The sequence below is a fragment of the Perissodus microlepis genome, chromosome 10 (genome assembly GCF_051167445.1).
Source record: "Perissodus microlepis isolate ML-2025 ecotype Zambia chromosome 10, ASM5116744v1, whole genome shotgun sequence".
Taxonomy (NCBI): Eukaryota; Metazoa; Chordata; class Actinopteri; order Cichliformes; family Cichlidae; genus Perissodus; species Perissodus microlepis.
The window spans coordinates 4,715,647-4,730,680 of NC_140470.1; the positions used below are offsets into that span (position 1 = coordinate 4,715,647).

Here is a 15,034-nt window from a genome sequence, read left to right on the forward strand (position 1 = left end):
AAATGAGAATGTCTGCTGTGAGTGTTATTTTGCTTTATTAGATCAATTTTCGGTTCTAACAAATGAGCTAGCTGTGTGTATTCATGGTGTAATTACTTTCCCTTTCCAATTTGCCAGACAACACAGCTCTGTCCTGGAAATATAATGGGTTACTTTGCATGAAACATAGCTAAAGTAATAACAGAATATTAGCTTACCTCTCCACAGGAGTCCAGTGAGATGGGGGGTCAAATTCAATGCAGGAGACTGGCAGTCTGTTCGTAATCACTGTGTAAAATCTAGCATTGTCTGATCTGTCTATGTGTGTGATTACTGCTCCCTGGAAGTGGATATGATGAAACAGGAGTATGAAATGGCAAATTATTTCAGGTTATAGTCTCTAATTTCAGTCTCACAGATTTTGTTTTTGGCTTCCTGGTTGCATCCTCAGAAAGATGTGATCTGCAGCTCTCTTTACAGCAAAATTGGTTTCATAAGCTTTTTTTTTTTTTAATCCTTTTTAGACTTTTAAATTAATAATATCCAATTGAAATTACTGAAATTATTACTTTGCTAGTTGGAAATACTATGCATGTTACTGAATCACTGCCTTTTCTTTCCTTCATGTAGTCCTACTGAAAATAAGGCAGCTAGCTGCTAGGCATGAATGGCTTCTGTCACACACCGTAACAGCTGGCTGGGGCTGCCTGTTAACGCCAGGTGAGAGAAGGAATGGAGTCGGAAGAGCTTGTATGTGGAGGAGAGACAATTTTATTCAGGCTCTCTAGGGTATGTGTGTTGTGGGGAGGGCCATAATTGCAGTTGCCACTTCACCAACCCATCTCCCCGCTACCCTGCCACCTCACAGCCCCAGTGCAGAATGGGAGAATTGGAGGAGTCATTTCATCTCACAGGAAAGGATTGGATGGGAGCTCTGTGGGGTGGGGAAGCAGAGGAGGCTAAATTACAGAGCAGCACAGTGCGCTAGCCGGCTGTGGGCTCTGACCCTCTGTCCTGACACCACTTGGTGCCTGAGAAAAAGACTATTTTGAACAAGGTGCGCATCTTCTCCCAGAAACTGCAGAGGTCGGGCACAGTAGCATCCTGCATAACTTCATACAATCCTATACTGCAGTCATGTGAAAATTGCATTGTTCAGTATAGAAACAGAAATGACTTTTTCACGGTTTATTTGCAAATATATTACTAAATGTATTAATAAAAGAACAGCAACAGTTTAAAGTCATGAACAACACTCGTTACTACAAGCTTTGTCTCTAAAATTGACCACATCACAGTAAGTCCAGTCTTGTCAGGTCAGGTAATGCCATTCATTACTTGCCATTATACCAATAAGCTCTCTCAGCTAAACCACAGGTGGGGGCATAGGAGGTCTCTGCTACACAGCCAATAGAGACAACAAACCAGAAATATAGACACCAGACATCTTTGACAAAGTGAGGAGCAGCGAGCTTGTTTTTGTGTAGGAGAGAGCAACAAAATGAATATCATGATGTGTCAAAGATAAGACATCTTTTAGTAACAATAGGCTGAATTTTATTCCAGACAATTTAGAAACCAAGGAAATATGTTTCAATCCTGTCAGTGAGGAAAGTGATGCATCAGAGGCAACATCAATCCTCAAAACACCTCTCCGGTGTTCTCAGGAATCAGTCGCTCAAGAAAAGAAAACCATGGTTTAAACTACAGCCACGGCTGTTCCAAAACCCAGTGGAAGAGATTAAGTAAAGAGGAGAGTGACACCAATGCTGTAATATATTTCAAGGTTTGCTGAAGCTCTTACGGCTTGGTGCCAATACAAACGCATTCAGGATTCCTCCATGTCCTCGTCATCTCACAAATTGAAAGGACAGCCAAGTCATAAAATGCAAAATTGTTGTCCGTCATTCAAAATAACCGCTTTTATTACCCATTTTGGTCCTTCATCATAACCAGTTTCTGCTGTTGGTGACCCATTCAGCTACTGTCTTCAGAGAGACATCCACACAGCTTATAGTACAAGTGCCAAACCTCATCCCCACTCATTACAGAATACAGTCAGTATATGAAACCCACTGGATGGTTAACCCCAGCAGATAAACAAGAGCTTAATGTTTGCTTTGACACCACAATCTGCCCCTCTCATCATAATGTGTGGTGGCAAACAGACGGGACGCCCAGCCCTGTCATATACCCCTATCAGTTCGTATATATGCAGAGAGCGTTGGAGAAAGCAGAAGGTGCGTCTCGCTTCACAGCCCTAAAATTAATGGTTGGGGTGAGGGGTGGGGTGGGGTGTGGGGTGTGGGGTGCTCTCAATATAGAGTGATGGCAAAGAAAGAGGTCTCTGAGAAGAAGTGGAGATAAAGAAATGGATTCTTATAGGAGCAGAGACAGTAGAGAGACAATAGAGCTCTAGTCTAAATGGCAATCCACTGGATCTCTTGCCCATATTTCCTTTTATTCACACTGTGGGACTGAATCCAAGTTGAGAAAAGCCAGCAAGAGAAACAGGAAATTAGTTGCCCACCTAATAGCTGGACTGCTTTACCACCTCCCCCTCGTATTTTTTCCTCTTTTTTCTTTTCATCCCTGAGGGAAGTTGGATAACAGCCATTCCCATTGAAAGGTGGATCAATAAAGAGATATATTGTCATCTTAGAGCGCCACCCTCCTAATCAATTAATCTATACTAGAATTCGTTCATTGGATCCTCTTGAGGGGGTTGTCCTCTTATTACCCACTATGAGTTTAAAAAAAGGTGCAGACATATGGGGGTCTCATTACTAGAAATGGAGAAGAAACCTTGAAAAGGTTCAAATGTCTCGCTATAGATGCAGATGATAAGCATTTAATGGCATTTCAAGGTAACAGTGATTTCACCACGAGTGGGTCTGCCTACCGAGATTATAAGCAATAGTCTTAATGACTTATTCTCCCTGCTCTGCTGCATCATCAGATATAGGGGCATATGCATGTGATTCAGAATGTACAGAGTGCCTCCTAGGCAGTGTGCCACTGATTCCATCTTAATAGTCTGTTATTTTCTGCTTCAAGTTTTGGCTATTTCCAACTTAAAAGTGTTCTCTCAAGGTTAGCCTTTCAGGGATTTTAAAGGTACTTTAAAAGATGAACTTGCATTGTTGAAAAAACATTTTTAGCTTTAAATCAGAGCTCAAGTTTGGGGCAGCTAAATAGCAATTATTTTAAGCATTTGCACATTTGCACTTAGCCAATGAATTCACAGAAGGCTAATCTCTGACATCAGCAGCTGTGGGCGTATATATCTGAGAGACTTTTACTTTCCCTGTAATTGTAGGCATGCAAAACTGCTCCTTGAACACTCCCAGCAATATCAGCACTGCCATCACTGTTTTTATACATTAATGGTGATTTATAGCCAGGAAGGAAGTGGTTCTGGTAAAGGATGTTGGCCATTTCTCTGTGGGAAGAACAATACATCAGTTCATATGGTCTTTTAAGCACGAAAATAAGGAAAATCTTGTTTGTCTTCCAGTAACAAACAGGAGAAAATTATGTTGGCAAATTCGAGAAAAGAAAATACCAAGGTTTGCCATGTGTAGCGCTCCATCTTTACATCAAAAGGTCATGAAATTAGATGAGACGACCCAAGACAGAGAGATGGAGGAAGGCTGTGAAATAATGTGACAAAGAACTAAAAGTACACATGTAGCTAATTTAAAAAGCAGGAAGTAAAACTAGGTTAAAAAAAAACAAAGCAAAGCAAAACTATCCTTCAAAGTTAAACAATAAAACAGTACAACAAAAACTGTAATTGGCAGCACAACTCAAAATATAATAAGAATGCTCAACTCAAAAACACAACCACACCCTGGGAATATCATATCATGTGGACTATCAGTGTCTCAATGTCTACTGTGTCTTTATTTGTTCAACTCTAAAAGTGGAAAACTGGAACACAATGCATATGATGAATATGATGCGTTCATTAAAAACACAACAATAAATCCACCTATTGTACTTCCAATGGTCCTCTACTAGCCATGTACTGGCTCCTTAAAATGACCCCCTATTTTAAAAGACACAAAGAAAGAACAAAATATGTCATTTTCCATTTAATGGACATCTCCAAGGTCACTTATTGTTCTGTCCTCAGAGTCAGTCACATCTATAGACATCCATGGACAGGAAGTAATACATTTCTACATGACACTTCATGAATCATCAGGTTTGACCTACAACAATGCTGCTTAAAGAAGAAGGATGAAGCCAAAAGAAATTGTATATTTTTTAAGAATTAATCTGTCTCCATAACTACTCGATGCCATTGGGACAGCTTCATATACTGAAAGCACTCTTTAGAAAACCCTTCATGGTGATAAGTGCAAGAGATTAATTTTCCTTAAAATGACAAAGCACTGATAGTTTGTTGTTTGCATCACACATGCATGCAAAATGAGCTCTGTCTCATCTTAAATAAACGAATAGACTTTTAAATAACAAGTCTCTTTCCTTTTGATTATTTTGGAGCTTATATGTAAATGATATGTGTGTGGTACGTTGGTCTGAAAGCCTTATTTGGTTTCCATAAATTGATGTTTGGGGGATGCTTGATATTTCTCATTCTTCTGAAAGGCATTTGAAAGCCATTCAGAGTGGAACAGTTAAACAGCCTGCAGAAACAGTGCAGCCTCGGCCAAAAGAGGGGAAAAAAAGATCCTTCATACATCATAGGCTCCTTTCACTTAAAGTCATTAGTTTATTTATAAATGTAGGCTCAGCTGCCCAGTGCATTACTGAATATGACGATACGTTTGTCTTGAAGCGTGCTTGCCATGTGCTGAATTCAACTCTTTCAGTGGATTTGTTCTAAACAACTGTGGAAACACTCTTTTTTATTTGGATTGACATTTATTGTTTGTAGATTCCAGAGACTCTGTTCAAACACTGGCTGGTCTAGAGGTAGGGCAATGAAAAGTCTCCTGCCAACCAAACCATCAATTAGCCTCCATATATTATAGAGGCCGTCTTTTCCTATGCTGCCAGGAATGCCAGGAAATGTTTTAATGCTGGCATTTCACAAAAGTTGACTCTACGTGGCCTTTACAATGCTTTCAAATGAATAGCAAAAATTATGCCCTTTCCACACGCAAATCTTTGTGCGTGGAAAGGGCAAAATTCTGTGGTCTATGGCTCAGCTGCAAATGTGTTGCACAGCACCAATCCACACTGATGGGCTGTCATTGTAATTCAGTTCCTAATGTGGATAATTAGTCTGAATTCATGGAGTGCTTGATTCCACTGACAGCTATGCCAAATGTTTGATGAAAGCACCAAAGTAGCGGCATCAGTCACAGACAAACGGAAATGCGTTTAAGTGGAGGGCCTCATCATGTTTTATTCAATCACAGAGCAATGCTCAATTAATCAGTTTCTGCAATTAAATTAAACATGTACATGCATAAAACATGAAAGAAATATCAGGGGTGTTTAAGTGGCGCTTGCTTCTCATTTTTCCTGTTAACCCAAAAAGAGAGAATTTATTTTCAGCTCTCTGCAGCAGACACTGTGACCTTACTGATGTGGAATTATTTCTGTTTCATGCAATGGTGAGAACACAGCGAGATAGAATGTGTTAAAGCTCAACTTAGTATGCGCAGCTTGATGCAAACCACCATTCAATGCATTTCTATAAATGTCAAGAGCTGTGTGTTTACCAGGTCTTTCTGACCCCTAATATTTATTCAGCTCGACAGCACTCTAGCCAATCATTCCTTATTGCAGAATTGTGGCTCTTAAGTCAAGTTTCATTGGCTGCAGTTTGCCGTATCTCCTGGCACATGTAATATTGCTTTTCGCTTTCCATCAGTTGCAGGCAGAGCCTGTGCTCAGATAAATAGTGACATTTTGCAGCAGTGTGGGGGGCTTGTTTGCATCTTTTAGTGCCTGAGTCATTTCTATCGCCTTATTTGTATACATAGCATCACAGTCAGCACAATCAAAGGTCGTACACATGTAAGAGAAATTTGCATTTGGATTCAAACTATTGCCAAAATCATTTATGCCTGTGTGTTTAGATAACAGCCATGAGATAAAAGCTGACATTTGCGCCTCATTGAGTATAATGAGTTCAGTTTAAGAAAAAAAGGTGGTTTCTGAATGAATGCAAAGATCATGAATCTTTGCAGCACTACGTTAGCATTCATGCTCTTCATAGCGTATTCAAGGATGCAAAAATATTCATATATATAACTATATAGATGTAAGATAAAGTGTCCAAGCTGTCTTTGATTGCATATTATACATCTGGACTTTTTTGAACAGCATGGTGACTTCTTCTCAATGCTGAGGAAAATTCACAGCTTGAGTGGGAAACATCTTACCAGCGCATGGAGGACACAGAAACGGAGTAACAGAGACAAAGTACAAAACTGTTTGGATTACTTGTCGGATTCTTTATTGGTTACTCGTCTCTAATCTTCATCTAAGTTACAATTATAGCCAAACGATCTGACGAAACACTAACCGTATCTACTTTTCATGTCCAGATCAAGCACACTGAGTAATCACTCACAGTAATGGCTGAAAAAAAAAAAACCAAGTAAAATCTATTTCCACTAGTAACTTTTGCTATTTTATTATTAATCCAAGCAGATGTTATGGGAGTTACGAGAAGATTCACAAACGTTTTGCTTCAACTGTAGTTGCCTCTGTTGTGTCTCTAAGACCCTGAAGTTTATTTAAATCTGAATTTAACATAAATGACTAACTGGTCATGGTCCTATCGTGTTTTGTTGGTTAGAAGGTATACGAACATTACATACGTAGCCTGACAAGGTTTCACTGTAATGGTCCCTCGGAGGCTCCCGCAACATACGCATTGAAATTGAGCGCACTGGCCCTTTAAGAGAATGGTACTGGAGTGGTAAAGTTAGTCGGAATTAAACAAGGATGAACCGGAGGCATGCTGAGTCTGCCTTCAGCATACTGTTACAGCAGGCTGGAGCTTTTGTCACAGCTGAAAGAACCGACAGCTTAACTGAGATGTGCTTTTGTTAATAGTGTAGATTCTCTCTCTCTCTCTCTCTCTCTCTCTCTCTGTAGATAGATAGATAGATAGATAGATAGATAGATAGATAGATAGATAGATAGATAGATAGATAGATAGATAGATATTCCGGAGTCAAAACTATTAGATGAGGTGCATAAAAACCCTGACAGGTTGAATGATTTCTGTAACCAATCATTCGCATTTTGTTAGGTCAGTCAAGACCTGCCGGCTCCATTAAAAACACAGCTGTTTTTTAATATTCATTTTCCAGTGATTACCCTCTTAAAGATATGCTCCTCTAACTTATCAATTTATAATATAGCCGTAGGCATTGCATCAGGTTGTTTCATCAGAATTTTATTTTGAAAGCACAAGCGGAAGCCAGTAATGCCATTGTGGCCACTGTTACCGTGGTGCGCTTTGGCTCCGGGAGCGCACTGTTTGCTGCTGAGGCTCAGTGCTGGTGGCGGAGCGACAGAGAGGGACGGAGCAGTGACACACATGGAGCTGAGCTTTTAACAAAGTGGACGTTTCCTCCTGGTACGATGACTCCGGCTACTTTGGGGCTGTTTTTCTACAGGACTAAGCCCTGATGAATGTTTCTCCTCTGTTAAAAACAAACAAAAAGAGGAAAAAACGGGACTCATTGACCGGGCGCTACCTTCCCCTCACTCTCAGCCGCCCCTCCGATCATCACCTGCAGCTTGCTTTGTACGACACTAAGCGCAGATTTTGCAGAAGCGTTGAGGGATTAAAGTTTGAACTTGTGGTTTATTTGTAGAGCGGCTGAGATGCTGCCTGCGGAGTCCGCTGCTAGTTGCTGACATTTCATACCATAGGCTGGCGCTCATTTGTGGGTCTGTGTGGAAATTATAAGTGCTGCTGCTGCTGCTTGACAGCCTAAAGACTGCCACCAACCTTATCTACCTATGTGTACATTTGTATAATGGAGTACCGTCCGGCTCTGGTTCCCTTACTGGTTGTATTTGCACTCGGAAGTTTGGCATATGGTAAGTTTTAAATTGCTTGTTTTGTGGTTATGGTTAACAAATAAACAAACAAAACACTTGTACAATGTCCGTTATAAAGTTTACAAAGTTACTATTTCACATCAGTCAGCTGATCTTGTAGGAAGCCCCCCTTTATGTCAGCATTTGTGCATAAGTGAGTAATCCTCCTAGATGATGTCACTTAAAAGGGCACTTAGGAACAACAGACAGCAGAGTAGCCCATATGCAGCTTTACTGTGTGACCTGCCCAGGGGATACTGGATTATCACCAGCATCTGCTCCCCACAGAAATCTGACTTTGCTGGCTCATTTATCTCCAGCATTGGGCCCATTAGATGAATTATGGACACAATGCAATTGTGAAACAAAAACCCTTCAGTTTCTTCTCCACTACTGTAAGTGAGTGTGGCAGGGTTGAAAGTTTGAGTCCCTCTGTGGACAGCATTGCTAAAAAATGCATGCTTTCTTGCTACTGTACAAGGTTTGGTGGAAAAAGCCTTTACCAGCTGCTGCTGTATGTAAAATGTTAAGCAGCTCCTCTATGTCCCAGTCTGTGTGGTGGAGAGTACCAAACAGTGTAGGTTTAAGTGTCACCAAATCCCTGGATATAAATGTATGATGCACAATATTGGCTTTTGTTGTTTCATGACTCTGCTTTCAGACATATGCATATGGTGCTTTTGATTTCAGCTTTCAGAAGCGAAATCTGCCACATACGCACACTACGAGTCATAGTATGGCTCTTTCTTGTAGACATCAGACACCTCTGGGATGATAGAGATATGTTTAAATGAGACTGCTGGATCCTCAGATCCTCCATCAATCACACGTGTATAACTGAAATTGCTGCCAGTTGGCTACAGGCTCTTTGTCAACATGCATTCATGTCTGTGTTCGGCACAGATGAACCTCCATGTGCGATGTACTAAAGCAATGTTTTTTGACACAAGTGGGATGATATCGTTTGTGACAGTGTGGTGTCTTTGGGCCCAGCCCCTCTGCTGAGGCTCCCTTTTACAAGCCTGTAAACATTGCCTATGAACTCAGCATCTGTGAAAGTGCTCCTTCACTGACTCCAGATGCTCCTCTGGGACTATAAAGGCTGGATTAAAGCTGCTTATTTTCATTTTAGCAAACACATGGTGAGTTAAAAAAAAAAAGAGAACTGTACTGTTTTTAGCAGCAGACTTTTTCCCCCCGTCGGTAAATTTACATTTAAATGTGTGTTCTTGTCACACTCTGATACTGTTATACGAAGTGGCATAGATTAAAAGGAAGAAGAAGCTTCAGATCAGTGCCAGCACAGATATATGTGGAGAAGAAGATGCAATGAAGAAGAGTTTAGGAATGATTCTCCATCCCTCGACTTCGTGTGAAGGGGCCGTTCATGCGGAGCCAGAGTCACAGAGTCTGGTCTCAGACTGTTTTTCCAGTAATATGACACTGGAATCTGCCAATCACCGCTGTCACTATCAGTCACCACGATGACCTCAGGAAACTCTTCTCCAATGACTGTCAGTGACTCATGTGTTTACAATGTACTTTATTGATGTGACTTCAAGGCAGGAGCTGAAAATAGCTGCTTTGTTGCGATGTGGATGTCCTCACCAGACTAGTTGCCAGATGAAATAGCCGACACCAAACCTAGATAACCACTCTGTAATTACAGTCTGAGCACACAGCTCAATTTCCTTTAGGGAGGGAAGTACCGTGGGGTGTAATGTGGCTGAAATAGCACAATTACCGAGATGGCCATTGTTTAAAACCCTTTCTTCTGTTTCTGGCAGTTGTGCATTTTGCGCACAAGGTTTTTCAGACATGCTGTCAGCCTCAATGAGTTACAGTGGAGGAGGTTTGGAGGGGTTTAATGGATTGATCAAGGACAGTTTGACAGGAGTTATAACTGCTGCTGAGATTGTATTGAGACGTCTGAGTAGTCCTCTTTAAAGTTGGGTGCACAACCACTAGATCCTGGTGGCAAAAAGACCAGTTCACTCTAAAACCAAAACCACGTGAATGACTAAAGTAAAAAGATGTGTATTTTTATTTTTCCGAATTTCTAAGATGTGTCCCACAGAGATGAATGTGCTGTTTGAAAAATGCTTTTTGCACAAATCCATGGACGTACTAATGGACACTGATACAAAACAGTTCTTGTGAATTCTGTTGGCAGTCAGTAACCAGTACAGTGTTTCAAAAATGAGATAGCACCGTTCCATTTAGGTGGCTATTCAGATGGAAGCCCAGTGCGAGACTTTTACCAGCTGCACTCCACATTGTAAACCTAGATTTACTTTGTTATTTTTTTATGTTACAGTCATCACCGCTGACTGGAATGGCTCCTAACAGCACTCCAATATGCAGTAGCTCATTTTGTTTTTGCTTTTGGAATATTGACAACATTCTTTTTTCTGCAGAAAGAAAAAAGACATGAAAAGCTTTGTAGTCATTTCCGAGAACAAACACGCACTCGCACAGTGAGTGTACCTTCCTCCTCCCCCCACCTGCCTGCCCATCTGTTCTGCACAGATCAATTAGGCTGTCAATACATTCAAGCATGATGCACTGAAATGAGGCACAGTGTAGCATTCAAGCTACAAGAAGATCCTAACTTGCGCCGGTTGAAAAATAACACTCGAAATCGGGGCAGGGAACTAAACCTCCTCCTCCTGTTACCTCAGAATCAGCAGCGTTAATCATCCATCCACTTTCTGAATCTTATTTGAGTAGTTTCGCTTTTTTTCAAGCTGCTGGTCAACCAGTTCTAGAAATGAATAATAAGTAATGCTAAAAAAAAACATGAGGTGAATTTGCGTATGCTAGTCGTTGATTATGTGTACCCATGATAATAGAATTTCACAGTCACAAATATCCATTACACATCAGATTAACTGCACCTCATGATGCATTAATAACAAGTTATTTGTGTACTGGGCTGTAGTAAATAAATAAAAGCACTTTGTAAACATGTCAGTGGGGTGTTTTTGCTCGTTCATCTGCAAACTAAGGCTTGCGCTCCCTCTCTTAATGGCACTGCTTATTATCTATGCTGCATGTTCCTACCACAGCGAGCCAAAATCAACAAACACTGAGCTCCTTCTTCATCAGGCATCAAGGGAAAGGACTTAAACTCATCTCTATTTAGCAGCGGGTGCTGACAGGCCAAGTTAGCACTCCCTACTCCTTGAAGGTCTCAAGTGCAACTGCCTTTAGGGCCCAACACAGTATACCTAAGCTTCCAGCCTTGGGCTGCAGACAGATGGATTACCCCTAACATTAGATTTCAGACAAAGATATCCCAAGTAAAGTTTTTGAATAATCATTTCACTTAATAAGGGAAATATGTTATCCAAACCTACCTGCCCTCTGTGAAAAAATAATTCTCCCTTAAATATAATAACTGTTTGTGCGAATTGCATTCAGGCTGGCAGTGAGACACGAATCTGAGCGCACAGCCCGTTGTTAGTCAGTGGTGCTGACCTTCAGTTACTTGGATGAGTGACAAAACATTTCTCCCATATGAACACATTCAACTTAATGGGATTTGCTTACCTGGATGATTACCCATATGGAAAAGATATATATAAATCTTATAAAGTTTGTATCTGTCTTGTGTGAAACTTGTATGAAAAGCATACAAGAGTGAAAACAGATATAAGATCCCTAGAAAAATTATATAAATGAAACATGTATGTTTTGGATACTTCCTAAAACAATATATGAAAGTGGCCACTTTCATGAGTAAATCATATAAGCCTTATATGATTCACTATATGAAGTAGGCCACATCTTATGCAAGTCTTTTATAAGTTTTTACTATTTCTTTTCCATATGGGTAAGCAGTGTTTGCATTGTTCTTACAAACACTTACACTCCTCATCCTTTTATCGCTTCAGTGTCTGACTATCTGTCTAATAAAGGGTGAGGTCATCATGAAATCTGACTGGTGAAGCAGCCAGTCAGATTTCATGTTTATCCTGTTTATATTATCTGCCGATGTTTGAAGCAGTGACATAACTCTGACTGCTGGAGAGTCAAAGAAAAAGCCCGTGGGTACTGCCACAGCTGTCAGAGTAGTAACTCAGTGCTGTGGATATATTTGTGAATCTGGCACTCAAAAGCTCTGCATGAGAAAAAGCCACCTGATAATGGATTATTTTCTACACGGATGTGTCAAGGTGATGCCGTAGTAGCCAGAAACTGACAACTACTGTTGATGATTTAATGGCAAGGTAAAAAACTGACAGGGACAGCTTTTTTTTCTGATGACGGTGTCGATACACACATCGAGTTGGGGATAGGAGGACTTTGAGTGCCTCTATGGCTGTTTGTTTGCCCTGGTGGGTGATTGATAGCTATGCCTAATTGACTGACTTCTTTAATAGGCACCTTACCTTCACCTCAAAAATCTTTTGAGTTTGTAGCACTTATAGAAGTGACAGCAGCTGGATGTTAATCCAGCTCTTGCTCTTTACAGCTTTTCACTTCATGACTTAATGATACATCAGGACCAGTGGAAATGTCCTCAACAGTATGTCAAGGCTGCATTTTACCACTTAAATAAAGGGTCTTGGAAATGTGTATCATATATGATTGAGCTAATTGCTATCATGGTCTCATGAGCTGTTTTTTTTTTTAATAATACAGGCACTCTCCATGTAGATTATTTCATGTTTGACTAGCAAGCTAAGAGTCAGTAGAACAAAATAAAACCACGCACCATAGGTTATTTTTGTCATGTTAGTGATGTCGTGGATCCTCTTCAGGAAGTTGTTGTCTCGACCCTTTCCTCCCTCAAAATACGATGTGGTGTGATGTGTGTTTTCAGAGAGATAGCAGCCAGCCTGCACATTTGTGTCTGTTTGTATAAGGGGACACACATCCAATAGGGGCTAATCTTGGAATATGCTGTTGTGGGACAGGAAACCAGTGGCATTTCCTCACTGATGTGTTTGGCCACCCACAACCAGCCTTGTTCCTGTCTTGGAGTCCCCTCGAGGATTTCCTCTTTGACACGACTGCGAGACTGCACCTTCGTCAGCGATCACTAATGGACAGATAATTAGAGATAATGAACAATCGTGCCATCATCATACAGCCTTTCTGGAGCCAAACCATCCACTAACTATCTCCATGCTTATATTTCCCACCCACCTACCCCCGCTCTGCGCTCATCACAAAGAGCACTTACAGTGAAATGGGATGAAGTGTGGGAGTTCAGTCACCAAATACAGTTGCTGTTCTCTTCTTCTTTCAAAGCTTGAAACCGCTTTGGTGGAGTGAGCAGAAAACAAAATCGATGCTTGTTACCATCGGGCTGCTGGAGCTCCAACTGACAAGGTCTGTGATAACTTGAAGGATGCTGGGCTGGAAAGAATAGTTTAGCTGAAACATCCCCCACATTATTATGATTATTCATACCAAAATGTCAGGTGGGGTCTTGTTGAAGTATGTTTCAAAGTAAACAGTAGAAATGTCAATTTTTAAGACATTTCACAGCCCTTCAGTCTTGTTTCTGTAGGTAGAAGTAAATCAAAGATTAATCAACTTTCTAGTCTCTCAGGCATGTTGTACCACCAGGAACATTTTTAGTGGGAAAATGCTTTCTTCCTGTTGGAGCAGAAAATGCACTTTGCTCTCTAGCTTCTGCCTGGTCAGCGTTCACGAACATCCAGCTCATACAGGTTCTTCACCAGAGGAAGAGGCTATACTCACAGGGCCATTCTCACTCATGGCCGAAGCAGCTTCGGCCCCTTTCCCACCAAACTGTTCACGGCCTCAGCAGAGACAGTATAAAAAACACAGAAGTTCCTTTTCCAAAGTTGACCCCACTCATTTAGATGCTTAGCATCAACACGGGCTCAGTTAAAGCCACTTTGTATTGTCATGCAAGTACTTCATTTTATGTTCCCCAGAGGGTTAAAGAGTACAAAGCTGGAGGAAAAAATTGCAGCTTGCCTCGTTCGCTGCTGCCAGTTTAACTTTGAATACACATTTCCAAATCACTTCCTGCAGCTTCAGTAAATAGAAGGTGGAGGAACTGTAAAACAAGAAATCTTTACAAAGAAAAATAGGAGAGGAAAAGGAATTACAGCATCTTCTTCACTCCTCTGTTCCCTCTTTAAAGATTATTACGCTCCCCCTGTTAGCCAGTCAGAGGTACTTTTATTTCAACAGAAAGAGACTTTTTCTAACCAGAAGGAGCAGACTCTGGAGGGAAGGTCGGTTATCTTGAGCGCAGTGTGAGGGTTAGCTCATCTTAGGCTTAATTTGACTTGCTAAGGCAGAGCCTGGGTTAATCTGTCTTCTTTACCACAAATCACCACAGAGCGATAAGGAATGCAGTGTTTGATGTATTGCAGTATTCTGATTTATTTTCAAGTCCTTCACATTGAAATGAAAGGCATTTCTCAGCCTGTCTGGTTTGGAAGACTCGCTGGGCTGGAGTGCCGTCCACGTTTTATGTCCTTTTCCCTCCAAGGCCATCGTCAACCAAACGTTTCTGATACATACACAGTGTTGTTATGTATTTCAATAGAACTTTTATACCTAACTTCCTTGCTGCATTTTCACAGCACTTTATAATATGAAATTTACAGATACAAGTGAGGTGATTACACAGATCGGGCCATTGGTAGAAGTTCAGTTATCACATATTTTGATCCTTTTTTAATTTATTTATTGTGTTATTTATTATACTTTTGCATATAAAAATGTTCTAAATTTCATGATTTCAGCTTGTTGCTCTAGTTTTTATTCATAGTTTAGATTCTTTTAACTTGCAAACCAGAAATAAATAAATTATTAATTGCGAAGATTCTTCTTAGTGAGAATTTTTGTTGACAAACTAAGTAAGGAGGGTTTCAGAGCTCCTTACACGGTTTTCCATAATATAATATTTGTTTTCTGTGTGTCCTATAATTTGACTAGTGGACTGGATTCACGCTCCACCAGTGCGCTGAAACCTTCTGTGAGTCGCTGTGGTTTGCTCAGGGGTGGGCTGCATGCTGGA

The 15,034-nt window shown here is 40.7% G+C and overlaps 1 protein-coding gene across 4 annotated transcripts in view; it reads left to right on the forward strand.

Annotated features, from left to right (window-relative positions):
• robo3 (roundabout, axon guidance receptor, homolog 3 (Drosophila)) overlaps nucleotides 1–15,034 on the forward strand; it is a 156,268-nt gene that overhangs the window by 60,349 nt on the left and 80,885 nt on the right. The window contains exon 1 of one of the 4 annotated variants that reach the window (XM_084941568.1): nucleotides 7,440–8,022. The exons of the other annotated variants lie outside the window; for them this stretch is intronic. Coding sequence (XP_084797694.1) covers nucleotides 7,959–8,022 — 64 coding nt within the window. The 5' untranslated portion in view covers nucleotides 7,440–7,958. Of the gene's footprint in view, nucleotides 1–7,439; nucleotides 8,023–15,034 lie in introns of those variants that run through there. 4 annotated transcript variants of the gene reach the window in all.